The 23,680-nt window shown below is 43.6% G+C and overlaps 1 protein-coding gene across 1 annotated transcript in view; it reads right to left on the bottom strand.

The window, feature by feature from the left end:
• Positions 1-23,680, bottom strand: part of CXADR (CXADR Ig-like cell adhesion molecule) — a 51,900-nt gene that overhangs the window by 18,082 nt on the left and 10,138 nt on the right. Inside the window, exons 2-3 of the mRNA XM_060172163.1 lie at positions 4,495-4,661; positions 189-393 (exon numbers count right to left, since the gene is read on the bottom strand). Of these exons, the coding sequence (XP_060028146.1) occupies positions 189-393; positions 4,495-4,661 (372 nt within the window). The remainder of the gene's footprint in view (positions 1-188; positions 394-4,494; positions 4,662-23,680) is intronic.

Here is a 23,680-nt window from a genome sequence, read left to right as displayed (position 1 = left end):
CACACACACACACACACACACACACACACACACACACACATTGATTACTTAATTCTGTAATATCCAAAAAGATGCTAGGTTCTGTTTGAGAACAGTAGAATCACTCTGGAAGAAAAAGTTTTGTTGTGCTACTGCACAGTGTCCTCACTCTTTCTCACCTCTCACCATCACACACACGAAAAACTTACCTAGCACGGTGAGCTGGATCTTCTTATTTGCAACGCCAGGGGCTTTCTTCACTTTGCACTGATAGGTGCCGATGTCTGACAGCTGGAGATTCGTCACATTTATTGAGGCATCGCCAGATTTGAGATTACTGTTTGTAAAATGTACTCGTCCCTTCAGGTTTTGATAGTAGTCATTATAAATTCTGTCTCCGGAATATAAAATAATCTAAAAGAAAACAAAAACAAGATGGGGGAGATAAACAAGTCCTCTGTTTTCTCAGTAAAGGAGCTGGTACTGTGGATCAAAAGAAGAGAGAGGAGGGGCCAGGCGGTGGCACACCTGGCTGAGCGCACACATTACAGTCTGCAAGGACCCAGGTTCAAGGCCCTGGTCCCCGCCTGCAGGGGGAAAGCTTCACAAGTGGGGAAGCAGGACTGCAGGTGTCTCTGTTTTTTCCCCTGTCTTCTCCTCCCCTCTCAATTTCCCTCTGTCTCTAGCCAATCAATAAATAAAGATTTAAAGATTAAAAAAAAAAAAAACAACCTATTCTGGTTATCTGTGACCCAGAGGTGAAAGGGTAATGGTGCCAAATTCAAATAACAACCAGAAAACACGAGGATGCTCAGATCTGGCAAATATTTTTTTCTGAGATGTCAACTATGAGCAGTACAATCAGAATCAGTGCCATCTACAATAATTTCTTTTTGTTAATAAAGTGCTAGAGATCAAATCCCGGGTCCCGCCCCCTGTACTTGACTGTTGAGTCACCTCCCCAGAGCAAAGTGCAACTCCAGCGCCCAGTCGGCCTCGCCGCGCTCAGGTGGAGCTGAGCAAGCCCAGAGCCTTACTTGTGGGAAGGAAGCAGGTGCTGTGTGACTCAGTCACCTCCCCAGTCCCTGAAGAAATCTGCTGAGGGGAAGGCAGAGACTGGCTTCTTCTCCACAGTGTCACCAGGACCCCGCCTGTGATCTCCTGAACATCCTCTATGTACACACGAGGTGTGAGGTGTGTGTGCCTCTGGTAGCACTCAGAACCAGCTGTGTAGGTGGACAAAGCAGCAGGAGAAGAGTCCAGAGCTGATTTGCTCTGTAAACACAGGCCATTACTTTGTCCCAGCTTCCTGCCTGTCCCACACCCACTTGTCAATGCCACCAAGCGCTCCCTGAGCGAGGCTGCCTGCCGCCGGGCACCCTTCCCTGCGTCTTCGTCTTGACACACATGCACACACATCCTTTAAAGATGTGTCCCCACTGTTAGTCATTCTGCAAACTTAGTATTTTCCCCTGAAAACAATGTTACAAACAACAAATAGTTCAGCAGCAGAGAGCCAACATTTAGCAGGCAATTTCTGACTCCTCTTCACAACCCCACAAGAAGGCACCACCTACACTTAACTCGTTTGAAGACTGAGGGAAGCGGGAACTCGGGTGAACATCTGCAAAGCCACACGACCGAGATGGAGCCTGTTTTAACTGGGCGTACGATAGTGGCTTTTAAAGGCATTTACGTTTGCAGAATGCTCATGTGCACAGTTTCCTCACCAGCCTACAAAGTGGGTGTTTTTCTTACTATTTTATACTTAGGTGAATGGGATTTAGGAATCATGGGAAGCAGGGTAACGCAGAGGAGGAGGTGTGGGGAACAGAACCTGCATTCAAACGCCAACGACGTGACCCTCAAGTGTGTCCCTTCAAATCTCTTGGCCTTTCTTTCTTTTCACATGGACAATAACACTCATGGGGGCCGGGCGGTGGCACACCGGGTTAAGCACACACAGTACAAAAACACAAGAACCTGACCATGGATCCGGGTTCGACCCCCGATTCCCACCTTCAGGAGGGTCGCTTCACAAGTGGTGAAGCAGGTCTGCGGGTGTCTATTTTTCTCTCTCCTTCTCTATCTTTCCCTCTCAATGTCTCTCTGTCTTATCCAAAAAAGGAAAAAAAAAAAAAATGAAAAAATGGCCTCAGGAGCAGTGGGTCTGTAGTGCACTCAACGAGCCCCACAGATGACCCTGGAGATGATAATAATAATAATAGTCCGTATTATCATCATTGCAAGTGTTAGAAGACTGCAAAGTATAGGCCTAGGGAGACAGCATACCCAGATGCAATCCCCAGCACCCCCCTAAAGCAGAGCTGAGGGGCAGGGTGGAGGAGACACTACTTTAACTACATACAATTAAAGGCTAAGAAACCCTGCCCAGTACATAGTTAAGTACACAGTACATGGTAACTGTCTGCTGACTAAAGGCATCACTCGGAGAATAAAGATAGAAATTTGGAGCTGAGGACACAGCACATCAAACTTTCTTGCTGAGGCCCCAGAAGTCACAGGTTCAATCCCTAGCACCACCTGCCAGAGTCTGGGAGAGAACAGAGTACCAAAGCTGGGGCCTCACCGCACTGGGGGGCTCTGAGGCTATATAGCGTCTCTCTAACTCTGTCTCTATTTCTCTCAACGCACTGGGGGGCTCTGAGGCTACATATCGTCTCTAACTCTGTCTCTATTTCTCTCACCACACTGGGGGCTCTGAGGCTATATATCGTCTCTAACTCTGTCTCTATTTCTCTCACCACACTGGGGGCTCTGAGGCTATATATCGTCTCTAACTCTGTCTCTATTTCTCTCACCGCACTGGGGGGCTCTGAGGCTACATATCGTCTCTAACTCTGTCTCTATTTCTCTCACCACACTGGGGGCTCTGAGGCTATATAGCGTCTCTCTAACTCTGTCTCTATTTCTCTCACCACACTGGGGGGCTCTGAGGCTATATATCGTCTCTAACTCTGTCTCTATTTCTCTCACCACACTGGGGGGCTCTGAGGCTATATATCGTCTCTAACTCTGTCTCTATTTCTCTCACCACACTGGGGGCTCTGAGGCTATATAGCATCTCTCTAACTCTGTCTCTATTTCTCTCACCGCACTGGGGGGCTCTGAGCTATATATCGTCTCTAACTCTGTCTCTATTTCTCTCACCGCACTGGGGGGCTCTGAGGCTATATATCGTCTCTAACTCTGTCTCTATTTCTCTCACCACACTGGGGGGCTCTGAGACTATATATTGTTTGTGTGTGTGTGTGTTTTTTTTGTCATAACAATTTGTTACACGGTTGTAAGATTATGGCAAGATGATGTAAACCAGCTCTCTAGATTCCACAGATGAGTGACACCAGCTGGTGCTGTCTTTCATGTCTTATTTCGCTAGGCACCGTCACCTCCAGTTACATCATCTTGTCCCAAAGGACAAAGTATCATCATTTTGATGGCAGAGTAGTATTCCATGGAATATACATCCCACAACGTCTTTAGTCACCCATCTGATGACGGGCATCCAGGCTGCTTCCACTCTCTGGTCGAGAGTACTCATCACTTGGGCTCTGTGCGTGCATGGATCCACTGCTCCATGTCTCAACACGCCCCAAAACCAGGCAGCCCGGTGTGTCCTAGAGCCCTGTGCACCCAGTCCAGCAGGCAGGATGCAAGGCGCCCCATGCTGTGAGGGGTACACACAGCCTTGCTGCCTTCTGCTCTGTGGGACAAGTGTGATATGGGGGATACCATGTGGTACCTATCTCTGGACTGACAAAAGCCTAGCCTCTAATTTAAAACACACACACACACACACACACACACACACACACACACACACACACCACCTAATCAAAGGAGAACGCAAGGATGCTTACATAAAATTTCAGTTATTTATTAGCTGAATTTTACATTATTAGTAGAGTTAAACCAGAAGGAGGACTGAGCCACCCCTCATTTCTTATTTAAATAAATAAATTAAAAAAAAAATGAACAACAACAAAAAAAACCCTTTCATTATGTCCTCACTTTTCATCAGACGGAATGCTTTTCTCAGTGAGACTTTAACTCGGAGAAGTCTGAGGAGCCCTTCACACCTCTGTATGCACCCCCCACACACACACACAGGTGGTGGTCACAGTGCTGAACACACTCCCCCCCCACACACACACACAGGTGGTGGGCACAGTGCTGAACACACCCCCCCACACACACACACACAGGTGGTGGGCACAGTGCTGAACACACACACACACACTTAGGTGGTGGGCACAGTGCTGAACACCCCCCCACACACACACACACAGGTGGTGGGCACAGTGCTGAACACACACACACACACACACACTTAGGTGGTGGGCACAGTGCTGAACACACACACACACACACACACACACACACACTTAGGTGGTGGGCACAGTGCTGAACACCCCCCCCCCCCAACACACACAGGTGGTGGGCACCTGCTGAACACCTGAGTTCCACACACAGCTGCTGGCTTATCTCACTCACCACTTGGTCCACCAGCTGGTTATCCGGAGGTGACAATAGCCACTCGATGTCCAGTGGTCCCTGGTCTTCGGGACTAAGGGTGAACTTGCAAGGCAAATAGGCGGTTTCTCCCTTGGCCTTTTCAATCATCTGTTCAGGAGTAGTAATCTGCAAACTTCCGGTGAGATCTGGAGAAGGAAGCATGGCCACAGCTGAGTGGTTACTGTTCATGAGGTTGAGAGCAAGCTTGGCAAGTGGGGGAAACAGGACTGAATTTGGGGCCGAGACGATGGAGTTGAAACTCAAGGGGACCCAGTTTGTAGCTTGAATCTTGGTAAAACCGGAACAACAATATCAGTACCTCTCATTCAATACAATTTCCTTCAGCAGTACCGTGTAACTTGGCCTGGGTCAAAGCTCTGTGGCAGAAAGTATGCCTCTGTCCAGTTCCACCACATAAACAAACCAAATGCTATGAACGTCCCAACTTAACATTAACTTACTATCTTGATTTTTTATTTAAGAAGACTTTTTCTTCTCTTTCTCTTTTATTACTAGAGCACTGCTCAGCTCTGTTTATGGTGCTGCAGGGGATTGAACCAGGGACCTTCAGTGCCTCAGGCATGAGAGTTTCTTTGCAGAACCATTATGCTCTCTATCCCTGCCCACGAGCTTATTAACTTCATATAAACCATGTTTCAATGGTTCTGCAAAGAGACTCTCATGCCTGAGGCTACAAAATCCTAGGTTCAATCCCCCACTCCACCATAAGCCAGAGGTGTTAAGTGCTCAAATTAAAAAAAAAAAAAAAAAAAAAAACAAGATCAGAAAAGAAAACACAAGTAGAACCTGAACTGGAGTTGGCGTATTGCACCAAAGTAAAAGACTCTGGAGTGGGTGGGTGGGGAGAATACGGGTCCAAGAAGGATGACAGAGGACCTCGTGGGGGTTGTATTGTTATATGGGAAACTAGGAAATGTTATGCATGTACAAACTATTGTGTTTACTGTTGAATGTAAAACATTAATTCCCCAATAAAGAAATTTTTAAAAAAGTATAATTATATTTCATTTTAAGGAGATGGTGTTTTACATCCAAGCAGATACTTAAAACTGAAAGTTGCCAGCATTTCTCAAAGTCTAGTTATAATTCAAGGTTACATTATTAACTGAACAGCCACCAAGTTACAGATGCTACTACGATTCCACCCTGACCTCCCTGGGCAGAGGACCTTGCCAGCGTGTCCTGGGACTTCACTTCTCCAGAGCTCTGCCCCACTAGGGAAAGACAGAAACGGGCTGGGGTGGGGGATGGGGGTGGGACTGGCTGGTCAATGTCCATGTCTGGCAGACTAGCAATTACAGAAGTCAGAGCTCCTTTCTGAACCCCAGAAAAATTTTTGTTCTGCACTTCTAGAGGGAAAAGTGTTAGGAAAGATTACCAGGGGGCTCTAACCCATAATTCCACTTAAGACCTGGAACATTTGTGACCAGGAATCTTTGGTGTTTTTGTTTGGTTTTTTAAAAAAATATTATCTTTATTTATTTATTTATTGAATAGAGACAGTTCAGAAATCAAGAGGGAGGGGGAGAGAGAGAGGCAGAGAGACACCTGCAGCCCTGCTTCACCACTCCTGAAGCTTTCCTCCTGCAGGTGGGGGCCGGGGGCTTGAATCCTTATGCATTTTAACATGTGCGCTCAACCAGGTGTGCCACCATCCAGCGCAGAATCTTTTGCTTTTATACCATCGTTAAGAAGGAAGAGAAAATTGAAAACACTAGAGGAAACAAGCACTGTTCCTCTTATCTGAGAGGAACTAGAGAAGAAAAAAATACCTTGAAGCAATAACAGTTGTGGGCGTGGCTTAGAAAGGAAGTGAATGCCAGGCCATAGAAGTAACTAACAATGGGCATTTTAAAAAATTCACAGACACACTCCCCTACCCCCACGCCGCTGCTCCCCACCCCCTCTCCCCCTATTATTGTGTAATTGTATACATCACTATTAAAATCAGTAGACACACACACACAAACATTATTAATTGAAGTCTGTGATGGTACCATAAGCAAACACACTGAACTCCATGGGCTGAATTCGGAGTCACTTCCTGCAACTGTTCCTTTAATTCTAAATAGTTATTGAATTTGATTCCATAACTTTTTTTTTTTTTTTGTACCAGAGCACAGCTCAGCTCTGGCTTATGGCGGTGTGGGGGATTGAACCTGGGACTTGAGAGCCTCAGGCATGAAATTCTCTTTGCATAACCATTATGCTATACCCCCACCTGATTCTATAACTTTTACTGAATGCTCAAAACTTTTTTTTTTTTTTTTGCCTCTGGGGTTATTGCTGGGGCTCAGAATCTAATGCTCCTGGAGGCCATTTTTTCCCATTTTTGTTGCCCTTGTTATTATTATTGTTACTGCTGTTGTTGTTGTAGGAGAGAGAAAAATGGTAGAGAGCAGTTTATTATGCATGAGGACCTGGGTTTGAGCCCTGGCTCCAGTACAGAAACACCATGGGAAGAGGGAAGTTTCATGAGCAGTGAAGCAGTGTTGTGGTATCTCTCTCCTTTTCTGTATCCCTCTCTACCTTGCACTCTCATGTCCCCCCCTCCCTGACTCCCCTGTCTTTCCCTCTCTATTTGACAATAATAATAATAGTAATAATAATAATAAGAAGAAGAAGCAGCAGCAGCAGCAGCTGCTTCTGGGAGCAGCAGAATTGTGAACAGGATCCCAGAAAACAACTGGCAGCAAAAGAAAAAGTTTTTTCACTATTTGTACCTCAAAATAAGTTCAAAACTCAGTCAACTTGCTAGACATGAAAATTTAGTCTGTAAATACAGTGCAGAACAAAATGTGTTCTACTATTGACACTAAAAAGTTTGCACAGTACTAGACTGTCACACCTTTATTTTCCTTGTGGTAATCCAACATTTTCTTACACATTAGCTCACTATCTACTGATAACATGTGGAGCCGAGCCTCAAGTAAGCACTGCTCTCCGTTCAGTAACTACCATTTTGACCTTGACATCACCCAACACTGGCTTTCAGGAAGGTAGCCTGGAAGAGGTCCCAAGCAATCAGATCATGACACATGCAGCTTGCCTGGCCTCCTAACCTCCCCTATTCCACCACTAAACACGAGAGAGGAAAATTAACAGTTAATCCGTCCATGTCTCCATAGTAATTATTCTGATAGCATCTATCAAATAACAAATTGCAGCGGACCAAAAAATAGATATTAAATTATCAAGAGCCACCAGATGCTCCCCATTAGGCCTAAAATAAACTTAATACACAGCAACCATCAGTTACAATGTGAGCCACATAAGTGAGTTTACAACTTCTCATCTCAGTCTCGTTTAAACTGACAACCCAGAATCAGAAAGACATTTCTTTAACTTTTTATTATTATCTTTATTTATTGGATAGAGAGAGCTAGAAATCGTGAGGGAAGGGGGTGACAGAGAGGGTAAGAGACAGAGAGAATTTCTCTCTGTCCTATCCAACAATGATAGCAGTAACAACAACAATAATAACAAAAACCGATAAACAACAAAGGCAACAACAGAACGAGGGTAACAAAAGGGAAAAAAAATAGCCTCTAGGAGCAGTGGATTCATAGTGCAGGCACCGACCCCCAGCGATAACCCTGGAGGAAAAAAGAAAGAAAAAAAAGAAAAACACAGAAGAAAAACATGTCATGACTTTTTAACAACCCCCAAAATAAAGTGTTATTAAAGATATTTTATTTGGGAGCAGGTGGTACAAAGCACAAGAACCGGCGTAAGGATCCCGGTTCGAGCCCCCGGCTCCCCACCTGCAGGGAAGTCGCTTCACAGGCGGTGAAGCAGGTCTGCAGGTGTCTGTCTTTCTCTCCTCCTCTCTGTCTTCCCCTCCTCTCTCCATTTCTCTCTGTCCTATCCAACAATGACAAAAGGGAATAAATAAAAAAATATGTAAAGAAAAAATGTTTTATTTATTTATTGAACAAGGACAGAGAGAAATTGAGAGGGGCGGGGTAGGTAAAGAGAGACACCTGCAACCCTGCTTTACCACTTGTAAAAGTCTCCCTCCCTCCAGGTGGGGAACAGAGGCTCAAACCTGAGTCGTTGCACACTGTAAAATGTGTCCTCAACCAGCTGCACTGCCACCACCACCTGGCTACTTAAAAAAAAAAAAAGAAATCTATTTTATGTACCTTTGTTTCCTTATTGGAGGGATTAATGGCTTACAGTCAACAGTAAAATAGTAGTTTGTACGTGTGTAACACTTCTCACAGAACAATTCAGTCCCCTCTAGGTCCTCCTCTGCCATCGTATTCCAGACTCGAACCCTCCCCCACACCCTAGACTCCTTGACTTTGTGTAGTACACCTACTCCAGTCCAAGTTCTGCTTTGTGTTTTTTTTTTGTTGTTGTTTTCAACTTTTTAAAATTATTATTAGTGATTTAATAATGACCAACAATATTGTGGGATCAGAGGGGTACAATTCCATACAGTTCCCAACACCAGAGTACCATATCCCTTCCCCTCCACTGGAAGGTTCCCTATTCTTTATCCCTCTGGGAGTATGGAACAAAGATTTCTGAGGCACAGAAGGTGGGAGACCTGACCTATTTTATGTATTTTATTTATTTATTTTATTGGGAGATTAATGTTTTACATTCAACAGTAAATACAATAGTTTGTACATGCACAACATCTCTCAGTTTTCCACATAACAATACAACCCCCACTAGGTCCTCTGTCATCCTTTTCCTGGACCTGTGTTCTCCTCCCAACCCACCCCAGAGTCTTTTACTTTGGTGCGATACACCAACTCCAGTCCAGGTTCTGATTAGTGTTTTCTCTTCTGATCTTGTTTTTCAACTTCTGCCTGAGAGTGAGATCATCCCATATTCATCCTTCTGTTTCTGACTTATTTCACTTAACATGGTTTCTTCAAGATCCATCCAAGATGGGCTGAAAACGGTGAAGTCACTATTTTTAACAGCTGAGTAGTATTCCATTGTGTTATCTAGACCACAATTTGCTCAGCCACTCATCTGTTGTTGGACACCTGGGTTGCTTCCAGGTTTTGGCTATTACAAAATTGTGCTGCTATGGACATAGGTGTGCACAGATCTTTTTGGATGGGTGTGTTGGGTTCCTTAGGATATATGCCCAGGAGAGGAATTGCAGTGTCATAGGGAAAGTCCATTTCTAGCCTTCTGAGAGTTCTCCAGACTGTTCTCCACAGAGGTAGGACCAATTGACATTCTTACAAACAGTGTAGGAGGGTTCCTTTGTCCCCACAACCTCTCCAGCATTTGTTGCTACTTTTTCTGATGTATGACATTCTCACAGGAGTGAAGTGGTATCTCATTGTCTTTATTTGCATTTCTCAACCAATGACTTGGAGCATTTTTTTATGTTTCTCAGCTTTTCAGATCTCTTCTGTGGTGAATATGCTGTTCATGTCCTCTCACCATTTTTGGATGGGGCTATTTGTTTTCTTGTTGTTGAGTTTGGTGAGTTCTTTATATATTTTGGTTATTAACCTCTTATCTGATGTATGGCATGTAAAGATCTCCCATTCTGTGAAGGGTCTCTTTGGATAATGGTTTCTTTTGCTGTGCAGAAGCTTCTTAATTTGACGTAGTCCCACTGATTAATTCTTGCCTTAGTCTTCTTTATAACTGGATTCGTTTCCTTAAAGATGTCTTTAAAATTTATGTGGAAAAGAGTTCTGCCAATATTTTCCTCTAAGTATTTGATAGTTTATGGTCCATGACAGCCCTTGATCCACTTGGAATTTACTTTTGTGCTTGGTAAAATACAGTGGTTCAGTTTTATTCTTCTGCACGTTTCAACTCATTTTTTCCAACACTATTTATTAAAGAGATTCCTCTTTCCCCCATTTAATAGTCTAGGCACCTTTGTCAAACCTTTGGTCAATGTGTCTATTCATGTTCCAGTACCAAGCAGTTGTGATGACAATGGCCCTATAATACAATTTGAGATCTGGGAGCGTGATGCCTCCGGTTCTGTTCTTTCTTCTCAAGATTGTTTTGGCAATTCTAGGTCTTTTCTGGTTCCCGATAAACATTTGTAGCCTTTGTTCTATTCTTCTAAAAAATGTGGTTAGGATCTTGATGGGGATAGCATTAAATTTGTATAGTGCTCTAGGCAGTATACTCATTTTAATGATGTTAACTCTTCCAACCCATGAACACGGAATATCTTTCCACTTCTTTGTATCTTTTTCTATTTCCTTTAATAGTGACTCATTATTTTCAGTAGACAAATCTTCTACTTCTTTGCTTAGGTTTACTCTTAGATATTTTATTGATTTTGTTGCTAGAGTAAAAGGAATTGATTTCTGGATTTCAACTTCTTCTAACTTCGTGTTTGCATAGAGGAATGCCACTGACTTTTTTATGTTTATTTTATAGCCTGACACCTTACTGAATTGCCTGACAATTTCCAAAAGCTTCTTGCTGGATTCTTTAGGTTTGTCTATGTATACTATCATGTCATCTGCAAATAGGGAGAGTTTGACTTCTTCTCTTCCAATCTGTATCCCCTTTAATTCTTTGCTCCTGCCTGATTGCTATGGCAAGAGCTTCCAGCACTATGTTGAATAGTAATGGTGATAGTGGGCAGCCCTGTCTAGTTGTTTTATGTATTTTAGAAGAGAACATCACTATGGCATATGCAGTGCCAAGGATGGGATGAGGGAGACATTGCACGTTCACGTTTAGTGCTGGACCACTGCATCACCCACCTCCCAGGCCAAGCAGGACTCCTCAAACCCTTGGGATTTCCTAAGTGACAAGAGAAGTTAAGGCATCTTTTGTTATATTAATCAATAGGTGGCCAAAGAAAAACATCTAGGTAACAAGGATGGGGGCCGCTGGCCAGTGAAACCAACTGTGTAAGAAGTTGTTTAGACTTTTCATTACCCACCTCAGGGGAGGTGAAGGACCGCAGGATACAAGTCTGTAATTCAGCACACGTATACAAAGTCATCACCAGAGAAATCTCAAGAGAATCCTCTCAGAGAATTTCAGGTGTGGTGACCATGTCAAGATGCTAGCGAGGGCTGCTTTGCCATTTGTGAGATGCAGGTTGGAGCCTTCCCCTCACCTCACTGAAGGGAGCTTTGAGGCTGTGTGTGTGTGAGTACGTGTTTATGAAGCATCTGCGCCTCTGAGCTTCCCCTCACCTGAGAGGGTCACTTTCACACCAGCTGCACCTCTTCCTATCGCCCTCGCTGGAGTTCCCCAGGTGGCGTTAATCATTTCCTCCTCAGTTCCCCTGTTTCTTTACTGTAGAGAACTGGTTTTTAAAAAATATTTATCAACGCAACGATTGCCACCTCAACATGCTTCACCTCAGACTGTGTCCAGAGACTTCACGTGTGGCATGACAACCCTTCAGCTTCATTACTCGGGTGAGACCTTTCCTTTTATAGTATACTCTAATTTCATCTCAGGTGGTTCACTTTCTAACAAAGTCCCAAAACCTAGATATACACCATTTTCTGTGAGAGAGAGCTTATGTTCACTGTTCACACGTATCCATAAACTACTGCAAAATATATACCTGAAAGCAGAAGTACACTAGAGTTTGCAGTGAGTACCTCCCTAACACTTCCTCTCCACTATTCCAAGCTTTGGGTCCATGATTGCTCAACAACTTGTTTGGCTTCGTATGTTAACTCTCTTTTCAATCACCAGGTTCCAGATGCCACCAGGATGCTGGCCAGGCTTCCCTGGACTGAAGACCCCACCAATGTGCCCTGGAGCTCTGCTTCCCCAGAGACCCACCCTACTAGGGAAAGAGAGAGGCAGACTGGGAGTATGGACCGACCAGTCAACGCCCATGTTCAGCGGGGAAGCAATTACAGAAGCCAGACCTTCCACCTTCTGCAACCCACAATGACCCTGGGTCCATGCTCCCAGAGGGATGGAGAATGGGAAAGCTATCAGGGGAGGGGGTGGGATATGGAGATTGGGTGGTGGGAACTGTGTGGAGTTGTACCCCTCCTACCCTATGGTTTTGTTAATTAATCCTTTCTTAAATAAAAAAAAATTATTTATTTATTCCCTTTTGTTGTCCTTGTTGTTTTATTGTTGTAGTTATTATTATTGTCATTGTTGTTGGATAGGACAGAGAGAAATGGAGAGAGGAGGGGAAGACAGAGAGGGGGAGAGAAAGACACCTGCAGACCTGCTTCACCACCTGTGAAGTGACTCCCCTGCAGATGGGGAGCCGGAGGCTCGAACCGGGATCCTTATGCCGGTCCTTGGGCTCCTTACTTTAGTCCTTGGGCTTTGCGCCATGTGCGTTTAACCTGCTGCGCAGCCGCCCGACTCCCTACAGAGAACTGTTTACACCTCTCATGAGAAGACTGCAAAGGATTCAAACCATGAAGCCTGGACAGGAGGCACAGCTCAAAGGGAGCTGAGGAGCCTGGTCATACACTGATGCTCATTATGTTTATACATATATTACAAGAAACGTAAGTCTGATAAAAGAAAAAGTACTAAGATGTATATGGTTTCCTATACAATTATGTTGGCATGAAAGAAGTAGCATTAACAAATGCATTTATGGGGCCAGGTGGTGGCGTATCTGGTTAAGGGCACACATTACAGGGCACAAGGACCCGGGTTCAAGACCCTGGTGCCCACCTGCAGGGGGAAAGTTTCACAAGTGGTGAAGCAGGGCTGCAGGTGTCTCTCTGTCTCTGTCCCTTCCTTCCCTTCCTCTCAACTTCCCTGTCTCTATCCAATAATAAATAAATAAAAATAAATAAAAAAATAAAGAAATGCATTTATGAATATTCTCAAATCATAACAGTCCGCTGAAGGTCCCAGGTTCAATCCCCAGCACCACCATAAGCGAGAGCTGTCTGGACAGTGCTCTGGTTATATGACAGACATATTACAATGAAAGGACCCAGGTTCAAGCCCCAGCCCCCATCTACAGGGAGAAAGCTTCACAAGCAGTGAAGCAGGCCTGCAAATCTCTCTCTCTCTCTCTCTTCCCGCTTTCCTTTCAATTCTCTCTGCCTCTATCTATTAAGCAAATAAAATGTTAAAAATAAAATTAAAATAATAAAATCATAACTATCAACTATCTCTAGGACAGAATGAATCTGGAAAAAAAGGAAGCGGATGTGTCATTTTAACAGTGTAGCATGCCTGAGCACTCCAAAAATACTAACAAAAGGAAAAACAGAAAGAGAAAACTGATATTTTATAGAGCAAAGGTTATATTTCTCTGGTTTCTTAGAAAGTGGAACGTTATAAAGAACTTAAGGAGTTACTATAAAAAATTATTTTCTATTGAGTACTAAAAAAAAAAACTGGGGACAGGGAGAAGCACGCCTCTGGCTGAGCGCACATGTCACAGTGGACAGGGACCCGGGTTCAAGCTCCTGGCCCCCAAGCAGTATGGAGGAAGCTTCCCAAGTGGTGAAGCAGGGCTTTAAGTCTGCACCTCTTCCCACACCCCCATCCTCCCACCGCCTCTCAATTTCTCTCTACCTCTATCAAATATTTTTTAAAATATCTTAAAATATTAAAAGAAAATTTTTTATCGTGAGAGACCAGAGCACCATTCCCCCACTTATGATTTTCTCGTTGTTAGGTAGTCTCAGGGTTGATCCCACAGAAGGCAAGCTTTCTAGCAAGGAGTCCCTTTGTAGTCCTGAACTTTCTGAGAAATGTAAGTGGATGTTTTAAGAGTTATCATTTTAAAGGCAGGGCATATTCAATTGTATTTCTGTGTTCATTCATAGAATTCAGGAGCCTTACTCAAAACTATCAAACTAAGAAATGATTAACTATAGCAATATTAAGTAGTAAACTAGACAAACCGGGAACTAGTGTATGTAAGGGACTGAACGGGAAGAGTGTTGATTTTGTTGTGCTTGCCAACAATACTCCATTCTGGGTTGGCAAGCATGCCACTGAATATTCCCAACGCTGTACACAAATGCTGACATTCTGTTTTTCAGGAAGTTCACTTAACCCATGTGAGACCCTAACTTCTTCCTGGTCAACTTCTCACCAGGAAGCTTCTCTGTATTAGAAATAGCAAACTATCTATATGGAGAGAAAATTAAAAAAAAAAAAAATGAATAATATGCCAAATCTAGTGAACTACTCCGGCTAAATTTATTTTTACAACCCAGTGTCTTTTTTTTTTCTTTTTAAATCTTTTTTTTTTTAAATTTATTACTGGAGAGAGACAGAAATTGACAGGGGAGGGGAGATAGGGAGGGAAAGAGACAGAGAGACGTCTGCAGCCTTGGCTTCAGCACTCCTGAAGCTTTCCCCCTGCAGGTGGGGACCAGGGACTTCTGCTCACCAGCTTGCCACCACCTCCCCATCTCCTTTCTTATTTTTTTTACCATAGCATTGCTTAGCTCTGGCTTATGATGGCATGGGGGATTGAACCTGGGACTTCAGAGCTTCAGGTATGAGAGTCTCTTGCATATAACCATTATGCTATCTACCCTACCCTCCAACTAAACTTTTAAGGAGTACCAGGGGAGGAAGAAAATGCTTGTAAATCCTCTGCTGTCTGGGGGTTTTAGTTGCTTAATTCTCATGCACACAGCATTAACCTGTACTCAGAGCTAAGAAAAGTATCCTTTACAGCCTCATTAGTTACATTAGTTACTAAAAATAACAAAACCATAAAAATCAGTAACAAGCATGCTTGTTTACTCAGAAATTACACAGAATTTCTAACTCCCACCACCAACAAAAGAAATCAGGCAACAGGCATCCAAAAAATAATAAAAAAAAAAAAGCTTCGATGGAAATGATGAAATCATCTAAACGAGGAACAGTGACTGTGGTGTGTCGGACACCGTCAAAATATTTTGTCTGTGTGAACTTTTTCAACTCTTTCACCTATTCTTACAAGTCCGTTTCACCTTTTCCTTTCACAGATGTGGCTACCAGAATGGTTTAACGTACATATGTAATTTTTAAATAGCATATTTAAATTAGATGGCATAAATAACATGTTTCTAGTAAACAGCACTGTCTGGAACAGTGCCCAAATCCACTGAACTTTGTTTTCCATGAGGATATGTTGTGACCTATCCTCAACTCCAGGTTGGCAAGGGGAAAAGAGTATCAACAGACAGGTGCATCCATTTTCTTTAAAGATCTGAACTGGATTGTGACCTATCCCGTCTACCACCCTCACAGACACACTCATCCTAAAAAGGCACCCAAATTTCAATTCCAACCAAAATTTAAGTCTCACCCTCTTTGGACTCTGTGTCGTATGTTACCTTCACCGTGCTCTCTCATACGCAGATGCCAATTTCAGATTTCTCTGGCAAAACAGATGCAAATGGGATATTTGGCATTATGGGTAAAGCAGAACGGTTGCCATGGTGAATATTGTCACCTACACAGAATACTGCTCCATTTTAAGAAATCTGCACTTGCCTCCTTGCTCGCAGAAACCTCAGACAAGATCTCTTCAATTAGCATAAAACAAAAGACTGAGCACTTGACCGGTGAACTGTCTTATAGAGAGAAAACAAAACACAAAAACAAAGGAATAGGAACAGCAATTAAATGATTAAAATTATATCCTTACGGAAATGAAATTCCTGAAGTTTTTTTTTTTAAAGGGGGAAGGTTAGTTACAAGAAAATCATCCTTGCTGTGAGCATATTTATCTTGATTTTCTAAATCTTCGCATTAATTCCTTCCTAACATTTCAAAGTGAATTCCAATTTCCTTAGCAACTGTTAACCAGGAGCCACATGATTATATTCCATCTCTGTAAATCTCTTCATTTCTCTCCAAAAAGGCAAGCTAAAAATGTGATTTCCACGTATGCGTTTGCTTTTCTGCTTTATATATAAAATGTAGATGCATACAACTCTCTGAACGAGGACTGATGGTATATTTGTTTGTCAGAAAAGTCATGACGTATTTTTCTGTGTTATTCTAAGTAAAAATGTGTCACGACTTTTCTGACAACCCAATCATTTTGTGTGTGGGTGACACATGTACTGATAATCACAAGAAGTTAAACAATGAACTAGAGGCTTTATTTAAATTATTGCCAACAGGAAAACTACAGTGATACAAACAAGGATTTCAGAAGCAAAGTCTCCTGACAGCAATTCTAAAGGCAGGCTTCTGCTTGACAAAGCAGTTTGATGGCTCAGCACACCCATGAATTTGTAGCTGTTATTCAACAGAACGCCCTGCAGTTAGAGCTGCTGGCAGACAGGGCTGGGACCAGAGCTCCAAGTTCGGCCTGTCCTGTGCACTAGGCAGCTCTTCAGCACACGCTACTACACGGAAGCTCACATGTGGCTGGTGCCAGCAGAGCTGCAGCTAAAACACCGGCCAGATTCCAAAGACGAGAACAAGAACTTTCCTCTCAAAGCTTTGAGTTCACACATGCAAACAGTACTTTATACACAGTCACAGTAATTTTCTTTTTTTTTCTTTTTTTTGTTAAGAAAATTTCCCCTTGTTCTTTCTTTTTAAAGTAGTTATTTTGTTTTATTTTATTGTTTACTAGAGCACTGCTTGGCTGGAGGTGCTGGGAATTGAACCTGGGACCTTTGTGACTCAGGCATAAAAGTCTTTTTGCATAACCATTGGCCCTGGCCTTGTTCTTTTTAAATGTAGCTACCAGAAGAGTTCAACTTATAATTTTGGATCGTAAATGCGAATTATATGGCATAAAAGACATATTTTTTCCATTTTATTGGGGGAGGGGGTTAATGGTTTACAGCGCAGCTGTTGAAACAGTAGCATATATATGTATATATTTGTGTGTATATATTTGTATATATATATATATATATATAATTTTTCGTGATTGCACACAGAAATTAAGAGGAAAAGGGAAGATCAGGAGAGCAGGAGGAAGGAGAGAAAGAGACACCTGCAATGCTACTTCACGTTCGTGAAGCTATCCCCCTACGGAACGAGAAGCTTGAACCCAGGCCTTTTTGAACTCAACCAGGTGAGCCACCACCTGGCCCCTGCACACTGTATTTCTAATGGACAGCACGGTCTGCATTGGCCGAACCTACTGAACTTTGAGCTGTTTCACAACTCAGTTCCTAAAAGAATACACTACAGTTTATCCTCCTTACCTCTGGGGTGTCAGAAGAATGAATTCAAACGAAACTGTGTGTAAAACTGTCTTGAAAAATAAGGTACTTTTCTAACACAGCAGTTCATTCTAAAAAAAGTATCAGATTTTACACTGTACAACCAACTAGGCTAAAAGCCTTCTCAATTCTTACTGCAGGGTTATTACCCAAGGCATCAAGCACTGGGAAGTTTCTGTCTGGCTATTCGAGAAAACACCCATGGGAATTATCTGGTATTCTTCACTCTTCATTTGGGAATCTGAGAGACTAGAGAGTGTCAGCTGCATTCAAACAATTTAACAAAGAGGTGGTTCAACACACTGAGCCCGTCTCTGCACACTCCCTGAGGTTCCTTGACAGCATTTAGCTGTAGTCAAACCCCCTCTACAGAAAGGTAAAAACAAATCCACATAGACTAGACACCAGCACTATGGGTAGGCGACAAAGTGACCATCATCAGCAATGCTTCCTGGAACCTAAACACACTTTTATTTCTTAGAAGTCAGTGAAATTGCAAATCACTTCCACACCGACTTGTAAAGTGTCTCTGCAAGTCTGAGAGCAGGGCAGAGGAGGTGAGCACACGGCTGCTGCAGAGACCTTCACGCCTGGGCCTCTAATGTCCCAGGCTCCACGTTCTCCCTGTCACTAGCGGGGCAGAGCTAGTGCTCTGGTAAAAATAAATAAATAGACAAATAGCTCTGGTAAAAAGAAAGAAAGAAAGGAAGGAAGGAAGGAAGGAAGGAAGGAAGGAAGGAAGGAAGGAAGGGAGAAAGAAAGGAAGAAATGTGCATTGTCCTGCTATGTATAAAAACTTAGGTTAATCTAATAATCTTTTTTTTTTTATCTTTATTTATCCCTGTTGTTGTGTGCCGCGGAGAAAAGAGAGAGGAAGTCCGGAGCGAGGAGGGAACACAAATCTTTATTTGCGCTGGCACCTCAGAGTTGGGTGCTAGAGAAGCAGGTTGGGCCACGTGGAGGTAGTGAAAATGGCCGCCTCACACAGTAACCTTTCCTGCATCTAAACACAGAAGGGAAGCGCCAGCAAGAGAGAGAGGTGCAGAAGAAGAAGGGCTTTTATAGGAGCAGCTCTCACGAGAATGGGAAGGGGGAGGAGTAACCATAGCACTCCAGGATAGGATGATAACTCTCGTGAGAATGGGAGGGGGGAGGAGTAACCATAGCACTCCAGGATAGGATGATAACTCTGGTGAGAATAGGAGGGGGGAGGAGTAACCAAAGCACTCCAGATATCTCGGGGATATAGACAATGCCCTGAGGGCACAACATGGCTGAACAGGCGCTCCGAGAATGTCCCAACTCTCACAGGAACTAGTAGCCTGAGGGGACAACATGGCAGATGTGACTGCATCTGCACAATTTCCCAGCATCTCCCCTTTTGTTGCCATTGTTGTTTCATCGTTGTAGTTATTACTGTTGTTACTGATGTCATTATTGATATCATTGTTGTTGGATAGGAGAGAATTGGAGAGTGTTGGTATGCATGAGACCCCTTCTGTTTCATTTGGTTTAAATCCCCCCTGCTTAACACTATTCTATTTACATAACCACTTCATTCTATTTACATAACCACTGTTAACAAGCACCTCCCTCCAGGGCATTGGTTCAATCCCCACTGTTTCATGATATGTTTTTGCTCCACCCCCCCTCCTTGTCACACCCTGATCCCTTCTTTGTCACACCCTGATTTTCACCAGTCACTTTTCTCTCCACCCTCTCTATGTCACATCCTGTTTCCACCCTACTTGGGAAGTATATATAAAGACAGCATTGTGAGTTTTAGAGTACTGTACCTTTAGTTTAGCTTAGCTCGGCTATGATTGTGCTGCGTCCTGCATGAATAAAGAGATACTGCCTACAGCTCAACCATGAGTCCCTGGTCGTCTGTTACCAGCCCGTGAAGCCAGCCCGGCGAAAACAACATAACCCGTCGAAAACAACAGGAGAGCGGAGGGGAAGACAGGGGGAGAGAAAGACAGACACCTACAGACCTGCTTCACCTCCTGTGAAGCAACTCCCCTGCAGGTGGGGAGCCGGGGGCTTGAACCGGGATCCTTATGCCGGTCCTTGTGCTTAGCTTAACCCGTTTAACTTATGCTTAGCTTACCTGAGCTTAACCCGCTGCCTGACTCCCCTGACTAATCTTTTTTCTCACCAACTATCAAAAGACAAACTAAGTCTGCTGCTGAGCTCACACCCTCCTTAAAAATACTCATCTTGGGAGTCGGGCAGTAGCGCAGGAGGTTAAGCGCAGGTGGCACAAAGCGCAAGGACCGGCTGAAGGATCCTGGTTCCAGCCCCAGGTTCCCCACCTGCAGGGGAGTCTCTTTACAAGTGGTGAAGCAGGTCTGCAGGTGTCTATCTTTCTCTCCCCCTCTGTCTACCCCCATCTCTCTCCACTTCTTTCTGTCCTAGCCAACAATGACAACAACAACAATAATAACTACAACAATAAAAAACAAGGGCAAGAAAAGGGAATAAATAAATAAAAATTAAAACAAAATACTCATCTCTACCCCTTATCCCACCTTCCCTTTGTCAACAGAGCAGACAAGTCTTTTCTTCTACAAGCATCCTGCCAACTAAAATAAATTTCTAGAGCTTTGGAGACTTAAACTCTAATTGACTGACTTTATTAGGAACCTTGGATTAGTCCATGAGAAAAAAGCTACACAAACGCAGTGTCAAAGCATAAGAGATAAACCTTCCACCTCGTGCTCCCCATAAAGAATTTTGGTCCATCCTCCCAGAGGGATAAAGAATAGGAAAGCTTCCAATGGAGGGGATGGGACACAGAATTCTGGTGGTGGGAGTTATATGGAATTGCGCCTTATCCTACAATCTTGTCAATCATCCTCTTATCCTACAATCTTGTCAATCATTATTAAATCACTAATAAAAAAATTCCTCTTCAACTCACCATCTTGCAACCAAATGCAGAAAATAGTTTCTGCTGGGGCTCCCGTGGGGTCGCTCCAGCCAGGCTGCAAGTCACCGATTCTCCCTCGCTAGCTCAATGGCTCAGCAATCAGAAAGGAGACACCGGGGAGTATTCTGGCACAAACACTCATTTTATTTGGGGGTGGGCTTGGGTATATATAGAGATTTAAACAAAGAACTTTTTTCAAATACGTCAGAAATGACAGGTTTCTTAAAGGTCAGCTTGCCCCTATGGTAGGGGGCTGGTATGACAAGAATTGATGAGATGCATAAAGGTCAAGACAATTATTCTCCATGATGCAGGCAAGTTAATTATCCAAAGGCATTTGAGAGGAGCATAGGGGTTAAACCAGTAAGGTGAGATAGGGAGAAGAAAAACAAGGCTTGATATAAATCACAGACATCAAAGAAAATAAGGTAACAGGAGTTCTGGGGTTACTCTGTCTGGTGTTGAGGTGTATGATAGAGCGTGTTCTCCTTTGTGATCAAAAGGTGAAGTGGATGTGTGAACTCTGAGTGAACTTTAAAGCAGGCAGCCATGTGGCCTGGGGAAACTAAGTGTGAGAGGCCTGTAAGATTTCTGTGAGCTTGAGAGGCTGTCAAGGAGAAGCTGAGTCTGGGAGACTTTTCCCTCGTGGCTCATCTCTATAAGGAGAGAGGCTAACAAGTGGGGTGTCTTTCCAGACCCTCCATCCAAGGATGGGAGAGCTTCCCTAAACTCTACCAAGCTTTCACATAGTCCCACAAGTTTCAACTTCATTCCTACTTTCTTTTACACGGAGACAGCAATGGATTCAACAAAGTGAACAAGAGGCCGGGTGGTGGCACACCTGGTTGACCACACATGTTAAAACGTGCAAGGACCCAGGTTCAAGCCCCCGGTCCCCATCTGCAGGAGGGAAAGCTTTGCGAGTGAAGCAGTGCTGCAGGTGTCTCTCTGTCTCCCTATCTCTCCCTCCCCTTGATTTTTGGTTGTCTCTATCCAATAAATAAATATTTAAAGGGAGTCGGGCTGTAGCGCAGCGGGTTAAGCGCAGGTGGCGCAAAGCACAAGGACCGGCATAAGGATCCCGGTTCGAACCCGGCTCCCCACCTGCAGGGGAGTCGCTTCACAGGCGGTGAAGCAGGTCTGCAGGTGTCTATCTTTCTCTCCCCCTGTCTTCCCCTCCTCTCTCCGTTTCTCTCTGTCCTATCCAACAACAACGACAACAACAATAATAACTACAACAATAAAACAACAAGGGCAACAAAAGGGAATAAATAAATAAAATAAAATATTAAAAATAAATAAATAAATATTTAAAAAAAAACTTTAAAACTTTAAAAAGAGACCGCACCATCCAAACCAAAAGCCGACCATCTTCCTGAATGTAGCACTCCCTTCCACCACGTCAATGTGGGGGTCTCCCACCCCTCCCCACATGAAGCCATTTCTGCTTTTGGCTTCATCAAAGGAATTAAGTAGAAGAAAAAGGGGGGTGGGTAGGGGCAAGGAAGCAAAGCTGGAAAAAAGATTACAATTCTATTATTGTTGTTATTGTTATTATTTTACCAGAGCATTGCTCAGAACTGGCTGATGTGGGTGCTGGGGATTGAACCTAGAACTTTGTAGCCTCAGGTAGGAGAGTCTCTTCGCACAACCATTATGCTATCTTCCCCCACCCTACAACTCTTTTACTAAATACCACACTCTTAAGAGACCACTCTAATTTATAAAATTTGAAAAGCAATCTTAAAAAGTATTCTAGAATATCCGTATTCTTATACAGCATGAAGTAGATGAAAGACAATTAAGACAAAGTCAGAGGTCTGAGTTAGAAAACATCAAATTATTTCAGGGTTGCTTTAAGTAAATCACCAGAAAGTTCACTTACATGCAGACCACCATATCAATTAAATTCTTTTCTCAACTCTTATTAACTTACTGATAATGGCTATGCGTGACAGTGGGAAGGCGAAAATCAGAGGAAACTGGTGGGTCTGGGAGACTTTAATGCCCCAGGCTTTGAGTTCCCCAGTTCAATCCCCAGCACCAGGTTTACACAACCTGAGCTAAATCGTGCTCTGGACATATACATCACCCGAACAAAAAGAAGCCAAGGGCTGGAATATATATGACTCAGAGAAAGAAAGGATTAATCAGATGAAAGAACAGAAAAAGTCAAGGTGCTCAGGTTTCTGGTCTAAGCATTCTAGTGGCTGGCAAAGAGGAGGCAGTGATACACCGACAGGTTCGACTGGAGGTGCCTGAGGAACAGATGGAGGGGGGAGGGGACACTTAAAATTAAGGGAATATAAGGGAAAGAGAGGCACTAGAAATAAACCAGAAGCTAAAAGGCTATAAGAGGAAAGCAATGTCATAAACAGAGGCTAGCACCTTACTGTTTAAGATACAAGGAGGAATCGAGAGCTACAACGAGGAACAGCTGAAGAAGGCACCAAGCATTCATTCCACAGAGCTCTTTGCACTGAGAAACTGGCATAGGCAGTGCCACAGGCGACAGGACAGACTGAGTGGACATGCAGGGAAATCACGAGAGCGAGCAATTGCAAGCGTTTCAAGGAATCCGAGTGCACAAAGAGAGGCAGGGCGGTGGCAAAGGAAGGAAGGGCCAGAGCCTTCGCGGACAACGGGAGGGATCCTCAAGCTTTGTCTAAGCTGACGGGATTTAGATGCACGATAAGGGACAGAAGGGTGACATTTCTGAGAAATCCAAGTATTCAGAGTTCAGAAAGCAATTTAAAGGCAGCTGGGGGGCGGGGGGAGGGAGGTACACAGCTTTAAGGAAGAAATGATGTGTGGTCGGGGAGGTGGCACAGTGGATAAAGCACTAGACTCTCAAGAATGAGGTCCTGAGTTCAGTCCCCGGTAGCACATGTACCAGAGTGATGTCTGGTTGGTTCTCTCTCTCTCTTACATTTCTCATTCATAAATTTAAAAAATCTGACCAAAAAAAAAAGAGGAAGAATGATGTGTATGTGGTTGTAGGCCTGGTTATGGGAGTCCTTATACAGCTGGTTTCCCTTCTCCACTGGGCTCTGCTCTTGGCCCTGGAATTAGAACCACTTGACTGTCAAACCCAAACAAATACAAA

Source organism: Erinaceus europaeus, chromosome 14, assembly GCF_950295315.1.
Source record: "Erinaceus europaeus chromosome 14, mEriEur2.1, whole genome shotgun sequence".
Classification (NCBI taxonomy): Eukaryota; Metazoa; Chordata; class Mammalia; order Eulipotyphla; family Erinaceidae; genus Erinaceus; species Erinaceus europaeus.
This window is presented reverse-complemented; position numbering and strand designations above follow the sequence as displayed.